This window comes from Octodon degus, unplaced genomic scaffold, assembly GCF_000260255.1.
Source record: "Octodon degus isolate 3935 unplaced genomic scaffold, OctDeg1.0 scaffold00163, whole genome shotgun sequence".
NCBI classification, from domain to species: Eukaryota; Metazoa; Chordata; class Mammalia; order Rodentia; family Octodontidae; genus Octodon; species Octodon degus.
In genome coordinates this window covers 2,365,419-2,375,464 of record NW_004524739.1, presented here as the reverse complement: position 1 = coordinate 2,375,464, position 10,046 = coordinate 2,365,419, and the positions used below count along the sequence as shown (strand labels likewise).

The 10,046-nt window shown below is 38.7% G+C and overlaps 1 protein-coding gene across 5 annotated transcripts in view; it reads right to left on the bottom strand.

Moving 5' to 3' along the window:
* Positions 1-10,046, bottom strand: part of Phactr4 (phosphatase and actin regulator 4) — a 103,114-nt gene that overhangs the window by 42,869 nt on the left and 50,199 nt on the right. For 2 of the 5 annotated variants that reach the window (XM_023703003.1, XM_023703004.1), the window contains exon 1: positions 9,278-9,548. The exons of the other annotated variants lie outside the window; for them this stretch is intronic. In XM_023703003.1, coding sequence (XP_023558771.1) covers positions 9,278-9,323 — 46 coding nt within the window. In that variant the 5' untranslated portion in view covers positions 9,324-9,548. Of the gene's footprint in view, positions 1-9,277; positions 9,549-10,046 lie in introns of those variants that run through there. 5 annotated transcript variants of the gene reach the window in all.

Here is a 10,046-nt window from a genome sequence, read left to right as displayed (position 1 = left end):
TTTTTTTTTTTTTTTTAGTACTATGATTGAAACCAGCCTACTAGACTAAATTCCCAATCCCTTTTTCAATTTTATTTTATTTTAATTTTTGAGACATGGTCTCACTAGGTAGTTCAGGCTGGACTTGCACTTGTAAAGCAGGGTAGCTTTAAACTTGTGATCCTCCTGCTTCAGCCTCCTGATTACTGGGACTATAGTCATATGCTACCATGCCTGGCTCAGTTTTATTTTGAAACTGGGTCTCTTTAGTTGCACATTCTGGCCTTAAATTTGTGATCCTGCAGTTCAGCCTCCTGAGTAGAGTAGCAGGGCTTATAAGCATATGCCACTATTTTTTTTTTTTTAAATCATATCCTGTATTTGGAATTTTTCTTCACTAAGTACTATGCACAATACTTTAGATCTTGCTTCAAGCTGAGACAGCTTTGTCATGGTGCTGATAAGGGATGTGGGAGATAGACTATGCTAGGATTGCTGTGGAAACTCAACTTTTAGTTATTTAAGGTCAACATTTACAACTGTTTAAAATGTTTATAAAAAGTTTTACAAACTCTTTTGCTTAAACACCTGCTAAAAGAAAAAAATCCTAAGTCAACGGAGGGTTCTTATGGATAAAAGACCTAAGAAAAAGAAGTCTGTAAGACAGCATGTTTTTTTTTTTTGGTTCCTCAAATGCCTTCAGGGCACTTTTGGCCAGCGGGAGAGTTGTGAGGTTCGAACTCCAGCAACCTGAGGCTGACAGCTTTGTGGAAGCAGCCACTTAAAGGACCGAGCTAGGGCTAGGCCCCCTAGACAGCATGTTTTGTAGCTAACACGCAAACATGTTACAGCATGTCTGCAATCGCAGCACTCTGGAAGGTTGAGGCAGGAGAAGTACAAGTTCCAGTCCAGTCTGGGCAACCTACTCACTGAGATCTATGTCAAAACAGAGCTGGGATGTAGCTCAGGCCTTGAGTTGAAACAAATTTAAAAAAAAAAAAAAAGATGCAGGTCTCAGGATGTAGCTCAGTTGGTGGAGTGTTTGCCTAGTATGCACGAGGTCCTGGGTTCAATCCCTAGCACTGAACAACAACAGAAGATACAGATTGAGCTGGGGAGATAGTGCGACAGTCTAAGTGCTTGCCTGGCACAAGGACTCAAGTTTGATCCCCAGTACCGCATGCTGTGCTGGACAGAAGCCAGCAACCAAAATTGGCCATGGTGGCACACGCATGTAATCCTGGCACTGGGGAGGCTGAGACAGGAGGATCATATGAGTCCAAAATGAAGTATTAAAAAAAAAAAAAAGACATAGATCATAATCAGTCCTAGTGAAAAGGGTAAATTATCTTCCCTTTCTCCCCTAAATCCATTATGATGATACCAGAAAAAAAAAAAAATCACAAGAACTTGGTCCCATCAAATGTTCTATATATGAACAGTAAAATCTTCAAGTAATTACCTGATAATGTTGGGCCAATCAATCAAGGTTTCTGTACATAATTAGCTCAAGAGTATTTTCAAGAAGGGAAGGTGGCAGACTGAGAACACAGGACTAATGGTAAAATCCGTTAGAAAAATCCACTTACCAGTATACCTAAATGCAACTTTGAAAAGGCTATGAGGGCCAGGGAGAAAAAGAAAAAGAAACAGAAAAAGAAAAGGCTATGAAACAAGAATTGGTTTTCTTTCTTTTTTTTTTCCCCAGAACCGGGGACTGAACTCAGGGCCTTGCCCTTGCCAGGGAAGCTCTTATTCCACTGAGCCATCTCTGGGACCCTCTATTTATTATTATTATTATTATTATTATTTGTTTTGTTTTGTTTTTTTGAGACAGGATTCTCTATGCAGTTCAAGTTGGCCTTAAGCTCACTGTGTAGCCCAGCCTGATCTTGAACTTGCAAGAAATGTCCTGCCTCAGCATCCCTAGTCCTGGGATTACAGGTGCTCACCACCATATCTGACGGCTTCCTATCATTAAAATTACTTTGAGCATATATTTTGTTATCTAATTACCCCCCACCCTACAACATACATACTGGAATTGTGCAGAAGGTCTCTGCATTAATCAAGCCAGCCAGCTACCTACCTCCCTATCCATTCATCCATCCATCCATCCATCCATGGATTGAACCTGGGCTCTTGCACTAAGTTACATCCCCAGCCTTTTATTTTTTTTTTTTAAAGTTTTATTTATTTATTTATTTTGTGTGTGGCCAGTTCAGCCCACCAGGGGGCGAGGCTGGCTGGCATGTAGTGCTGGTGGATTGAACTGCGGTCCCTGTGCTTTGCTTGGCTTAGCTTGTTCCAAGTAGGTGCATTAGACCACTGAGCCATCTCACCAGCCCCCCAAGCCTTTTAAAATTGAGGCAGGTTCTCACTAACCCACTAACTTGTGATTGTCCTGCTTAATCCTCCCAGAATGCTAGGTTTACAGAGTGCTCCGATATGAACCTCTTTTTTCTCCCCAAATGGCCTGAGTTTGCAATGAACTTCCTGCTTTAGTCTTGTGAATGCTTGGATTACAGAGGTATGCCACCACACCTGGCCCCAATATATTTTTGATTTTGAGACAGGGTCTTGCTAAACTGTCCAGGCAATACTTTTTGTTTTGATACTGGGTGTCACAGAACCTTGTGCTTGCCAGGCAGGCGCTATGCCACTGAGCTACATCCCTGACCCCACAAGCAGGACTTGAACTTTCTATCCTCCTGCCTTAGCTTTCCAAAGTGCTGGGGTTATAGGCACACATTGCTTCACTTAACTTCAACTAGTTATCTTTATAATTAGAATACTGACTAGGATCATGTATTTCTATTTTTCTAATTTTTGAGAAAGGACAGTACTACAGTTTAGGCTGGCTTTGAACTCACTGAACAGCCCAGGCTGGCCTCAAACTCATGGCAATCTCCCTGCATCAGCCTCCTCAGTGCTGGATCAAGTGTGTGCCATCTTGCCCAGCTCAAAATTTTTCAGGATCAAAACTAGGTCCTAATATAGACTAAACATATTCTCTATCACTAAGGTATACATTTACCCAGGTTTGTTTTTTATACTGTGTATTAAACAGGATTCTAACCTCTCCTTTCGTCTAACACTATACAGGATTCTAGAGTTGCTTCAACTACTAGATTTTTCCTGGTCAACACTGTTTTTCTCACCAGGCATGGTGGCACATGTAATCCCAGCACCCTGGAGGCTAAAGTAGGAGGATTGCCACAAATTTGAGGCCAGCCTGGGCTACATAATGAGTTCAAGGCCAGCCTGAGCTAAACAGGAAGACCCTAGCTCCAAAACAAAACAAACAAACACTATTTTTTTGTTTTTGGTTCTGGGGATTAGATCAGGGACTTGTTTATGCCAGGAAGTACTCTACCAATGATCTATATTCTCAGTTCTCCTGGTCAGCACTTAATTCACATTTTTAAGTTCAAGTTTAGTTGTCTCATATGAATTAAGGCATGACTGACTGAGATAGGATTTCGCTATGTAGCTCAGGCTGGCCTCAAACTCATGATGGTCCTTTTGCCTTAGCCTCCTAAGTGCTGGAATTACAGGCATGTGCCACCATGTCCAGCTTAAGGGGTGATTCTTAAATAAATGTATAATTTTTTTTAAACACAACACTTTTCATCTTTACATGAAGTATTCATTAGCTACTTCCTATATATACATATATAACTTAATGGAGCTAAGAAAAATACAAAGGTAAACAATATGTCCTTAGACTGCTCATTTTAGAATTAGATTTACAACAAACTCTTAATCACACATGTTGGACAATCTGGTGTTTTGTTTTGAGACTATGTAGTTCAGGCTGTCTTAGCCTCTTGCTTCAGCCTCCTGAGTGCTTGCATGGGATGAGAGGGTCTCACTACGTAGCCTAGAAAGGGCTTGAACTCATAGCAATCCTCCTGCCTCTGCCTCTAAGTGCTGAGATTACAAGTATGTGCCAGTACATCTGGCAAGATGATCAGGTATATTACTGGAAAATGAAGCCCATTTACTTGTTTCTCTCCTTCACTAGATTTGGTAAAAAGTGACAAGACCATTGTATCTGTGTGAATTTTACATCAATCTTTTTTTTTTTTTTTTGTACTAGGAACTGAACTCACGACTTTGTGCTTGCCAGACAGTTGTTGTGCTGCTGGTCTATATCCTTAGCCCACATCAATCTTTTGCACCTTACAGCTTTTTAATAGTTATTATTTTTGATGGGGATGTAGTTCAGTGGTGTAGCACCTACCTGGCAAGCACAAGGTCATGAGTTCTAGTCCTGGTTCATAACAAAGTTATTATTTTCATAAAATATATTAATTATGCATTTTAATGGGGTTCATGTGATATTTCCACATGTGCACAGTATATAACAATAAAATCAAACCTCCCTTTATCTTTCTAACGTGAATCAGACAATTTTTATTTTGGGGAGAGTTGCTGAAAATCAGACCCAAAGCCTCACACATGAAAAGCAGGTGCCTCATCACTGAGCTAATTTTCAGCCCTTTTTAATTAAACTTTTAAAAGATTATAAATTTAAAGTATATAAAGTTGTCCTATTTCTGCCCACATTTTTATATAATTAAAATATACAGTCTAAAATATATAATTAAAGATACATACTCCAGCTTCAAGCAAGAAGTAATCAAATATATTTATAACCTAAGCATTTTGTCCATTTGAAGAATCTCACTGTAAACAGCACTCTCACAGCATCAGAACTTTGTAAAGGGAGAACACTAATTTATGGCACTCATGCTATTGTATTTGCTTATCTTGCCCTCTAAAAGAGGACTATTATCGGGTTGAAAGGATTGTTAAACTGCAACAAAATTACTGAACCTAAACCTGTGAACAAAGCAAGCTTTGTGTCTAGAAAAGGCCCACAACTTCTCCTGAAAATTTTGCATGACTTGGTTGTAGGGGATTATAGAGAATTAGGAAAAGCACTCAAGAGAAGATAGTCAGGGAGAAGTCTCTCTACACTTGCAAGTACAGTTAAATCAGAGATTCTGGTTCTAAAAAATATCTTTCTTTTGGTTGGTGGAGGGCATTGGTCACTGGTCCAGTGCAAGGCTAGGTAGTGCATGGCTAAATGGCATGTGAGCAAGAGAGGAAAGGGAAGGGCAGGGGAAGGAAGGGGAGGGGAGGGGGAAGGAGAAGAGGCAAAGAGGAAGGGAGGATGCCATTACACCCTTGGCAAACCGATGGACTGTTTTTTTGTTTTGCTTTGTTTCTGAGACAGCATCTCCACATGTTGTGCAGGTGGGCCTTGAACTTATTATGTAGCCCAGACTGACCTTGAATTTGCAGTGATCCTCCTGCTTCAACCCCCCAAGTACTGGGATTACAGGCATGTGCTACCATGCCCAGAAGAAAAACAAAGTTTTAACTTCCCGAAGTTTACCTGGAAGTAGCAAGAAGGAATGTATGACTGTAACAGTAAAATATCTAGAATACCTACTAGGCAGAGAGAAAGTCAATAAATTTTGTTTATTTCAAGTTCAGTAACTACAGAAAATCTTTTAAGGAGTACATAACAGAATGCTACACTGTCACTTCCCCTGAATCCAAAATTACATGGGGAGAGTATGCCTATTCTTGCTTTCTCAGATTTATTATTACACCTGTATGTTTAGGAGAAATGTCTGATTACTATACTGTGCTTCTCTCCCATTCTTCCAAAGCACTTTATTTTCCATTAACTCACTGATCAACATCACCAGTATCATCAGTGTTGCTGTTATCCCCATCACCAAGTGGGGGGTCTCATCATCCTGCTCAGGCTGGCTTTGAACTCCTAGGCTAAAACAATCCTCTTGCCTTAGCCTCCTGAGTAGCTGGGGCTACAAGGCACATGTTACCATGCCCGGTTTAAGTAGTTACATCAAATTTTATACATCCAGCAACTGCCTAAGGATTTTGCCTTTGTGTGACATATTATCACCTTCTAAATTATTCCAGTTCAAGGGTGAGAAACTGTAACCACAAATTTCAGAGCAAAATGAATCAAATGGTGATAGAAAATGAAGGTAAGAAGGAGAAAATACAGTATCTTTTAAAGCAACAGATTGCAAGCGCTTACCTGGGAAGCACAAGAGCCTGAGTTCAATTCCTGCTTCCACAAAAAAAAAAAAAAAAAAAAAAAAGCAACAGATTGCTATGCAAAAGACAAGTGGGAAAAAAAAATTAATCAGTGAATGAAAAATAAATAAAGCGGGAAAAAAAAGAACATGAAGGAAACATTAAGGCAGAGGAGAGAGGAAAAGTTCCAGACTACAAGGTTGGACAGAACATATTAAAATTCTTTGGTCTTGTTCCAAATTAAGGACATGTGCTAGTTTGTTATTATTATTATTATTATTATTATTTTTAATTTTATTTATTTATTTGTGTGTGTGGCCAGCTCAGCCCACCAGGGGGCGGGGCTGGCATGTGGTACTGGGGGATTGAACTGTGGTCCCTTGTGCTTTGCTAAGCTTGTTCTAAGTAGGTGCTTTAGACCACTGAGCCATCTCACCAGCCCCTTGTTATTATTTTTAAAAAATCTTTTATTTATTTGGTACAGGGTCGCACTACACAGCTCGAACTCAAACTCTGAGATTACAGGCGTGCATCTCCAAGCCCAGCTAAAAGTTTTATTCTGGTAACTTAAAGGTTTCTCCAACAGACACATTTCTTTCTTTCCTTTTTTTTTTTTTTTTTTTTTTTTTTATTTTTTGCAGTACTGAGGGTTGAACTCAGGACCTTGAGCTTGCCAGGCAAGCACTTATTCTACTGAGCTATCTCCCCAGCCCTGACACATTTCATTTAAGAGGTGTTTTTGTTTTTTTCCTATGAAGTGATGAATTAACTGTTTATTTCTTCAAATGGTCACTGAAGCATAAATTTCCACTCTGTATTCAAATACTCTTCAGTTGTTTAGAGCTCCTACCATAAAAACTGGTTATATACTGATACAATATCTTATAAATTTTAATGTAATCCCTCATGCACAAGTTATTTATTTGAAAATACAGGGAGCTGGAGATACAGCTCAGTGACACAAGTGCATGTCTGGCAAGTGCAAGGTTCTTATTAAATTGCTGGTACCAAAAAGCAAAACAAAAAAGTTATTAGTTCTGGGCTTCCTTCTTTCATTTTAAGTCAGAGTCAACTAATGTGAAGAATATTTACAAATATTTAACTTTTTTGTATTTTTTATTTTCAACCCTTAGTTTTCTTTTGGAGATACAGTCTTGAGATGCAGTTCAGGCTTGCCCTGAACTTGTGGAGATCCTCCTATCTCAACCTCCTAAGAGCTGGGAATATACCCAACCAATGAATTTGATATTTAAAAATATAAAAAAGGCCAGGCATGGTGGTGTATGCATATAATGCCAACATGCAGAAGGCTGAGGCAGGAGTTGCTTTGAGTTCAAGGCCAATCTGAGCTACATAGTGAGGCCAGGCTACACAGAACTACAGAGCGAGACCCTGTCTCCAAAATTAAAAAAAAAGTTAATACCATGAAACTAATCTTTCGTATAGTATATAGATACTAGACGGGTATTAGTCATCCATACCACCTGCCACTAAGTTGCACCCACTTAACAGTTTAATACTTTTAAAACCTTTTTATATCTACCTCACAGATAAACGTCTAGTATTATTTGAGTTCTTACTATACTTATTAATAAAGAACTAATCATTGCAGTAGAAACCACAGGAGACTTTAGTGGTCTAAAAGCAAGCTATTTACTAAATGCAAGAGAGTAGTTGAACCTAGGAACAATAAGGAAAATGTCACCGTAAGGGAATGCAGGCATAGGGAGAGGGCAGACGAGGTATAGATTTTTTAAAAATTTTATTTCTTAAATTGGCAGTAGTGCTAGTGAGTTCTTTACATTTTTTTCTGTACCTTTTTACATTTTTGATATTCATTTTTTAAAAATGTTTTTTTTTTTTTTTAACATTTATTTATTTGTGTGTGTGTGTGCGCGTGCGTGTGCGCGGCCAGCTCAGCCCACCAGGGGGCGGGGCTGGCTGGCATGTGGTGCTGGGGGATTGAACCGCGGTCCCTGTGCATTGCTAAGCTTGTTCCAAGTAGGTGCTTTAGACCACTGAGCCATCTCTCCAGCCCCTTAAAAATGGTTTTGAATTGCTAAAGAGCCAGTCCTAGTAATCAAAGTAAAGTGAGTTATGTACTGACTGTATTCCTAAAACTGTTGCTGAATAATCACTTGGTGATGATCCATGTGCCTCAGTTTCAGGACACATGACAATTACTTCTATAGATATTTCACCTGGAAAGTTCCTGGTGAAAACAACACCTTCAGAAACTAAATCACATCAAATTATAGGTCATATTTTTCCTAAAAGTCACATTTTTTTACTTCTGAGAAACAAAAAAAATCAGCATTAGACTGAAAATGTTTTCTGTTGCTTTATAAATGAACATGAAGTTATAAATCTTTTTAAAAAATTGTAAAATTTCCAAAAATTTACAGGTGTTCCCTTACCTTGCTTATATTTAGCACTCTATATCAAAGATCCACTTAAAATATTTTCCCACGTTATGATCACCATTTTTATATAAAACTATACAAAGTTTTGGCAATAAACTTACAGCAACAAAATCACTTACAATATAAGCTTTAAACTCAACGATACTCAGGCTGATCTCTAGCTATTCTCTAAGATAACACTCCAAATATAAAATAATGACTTCTAAAAAGTTTGTATATCAAGATATTATCTTATGAAAAAGTGAAATACCAGCACAATGGAAGAAGCCTGAGATTTATTTGGAAAACATATAACCAAGTCTAAAAATTTTAACTAAATTGTTAAAAATGGTCCTGTTGTTTGAAGTCAGATGTTCTAGTTCTGTACCACATATTTAGCAATTCTTCAAGTCCTCTAAAATGCCAGAAATGTCCCTTTGAATCCTAAATAAATAATTCCAGTAGTATTTATTTTCTACAAGGGGAAGAAACTAACAGATGGGTAACTTCACAGATATATATTAAAAAGTCCAAGGAGATCAAGTAAAACAAAAAAGCAAGTGGTATATGAATATAACTGAGTGATAACAACTTATATCTTCCTTTTTGGTGCCCAGAGCTAGCCAAGTATTCTACCACTGAGCCATACCACAGGCAACTTACATATTTTCATTCATTCTTCACAAATTTATAAATCTTTCAAAGTTATGAACATCAAAATTCTTGCACTTAAATTCCTGTAACTACTCAACTTCACCAGTAAATCTACCTTGTCTGTGTCAAGATTTTGTATTCTCTGCTTTATTACTCACCAACTGTATCTGGATTTACCGGTCTGGAGACATCAGCTTGCCCCATGATTATACTGTCTGATGTAGCTCACGACAACAAACTGTCCCAGTCAAAAGCAAACTCCTCTTAAAAGATAAATCCACAAAAGAAGGAGACCTGAAATCTTCTCTTACTGTCACGGCCAAATGTCAGGAAACAGCATGAGGTCAGTAAATTTGCTGGAGCTTTGTTTTCCTGTATCCTGGCTTGGGCACTTGTGGTTCTTACAAATATGTCTTCACGCTGGCTCTCTTCACACAGGAATGCCTGTCATTCCAGAGTGCACACTGCAGAGCTGAAGTGCGGAAGGGGAGGAGACTGCCAACCACATTCTAGCTGCTGAGCGGCACAGCCCAAAAGCCCACACCCTCTTTTCCTGACTTGGAGCTTCACTGGAACTCTCCAGGGTCAGAGCCACAGTAGAAAGGGAGTTTGCAAGAACACATCAAGTAGGTGTGGTGGTTAACACCTATAGTGCTAGCACTTTGGGAGGCTGAGGCAGGAGGATCTAAGAGCCTAGTCCGGGCAATTGAGTGATCAAAAATTTAAAAAAAAACATCTGGAATGTATCTCATTACCACCTAAATAAACAAACAACAAATACACAAGAATTTCTAGGGTTGGGGATAGGGCTCAGCAGCACAAGCTCCTGCCTGGCAAAAGCCAGGTCTCAAGTTCAATCCCTAGTACCACAAAATAAATAAATTAATTTTTTTTAAAATTTTATTTATTTATGTGTGTGTGTGTGTG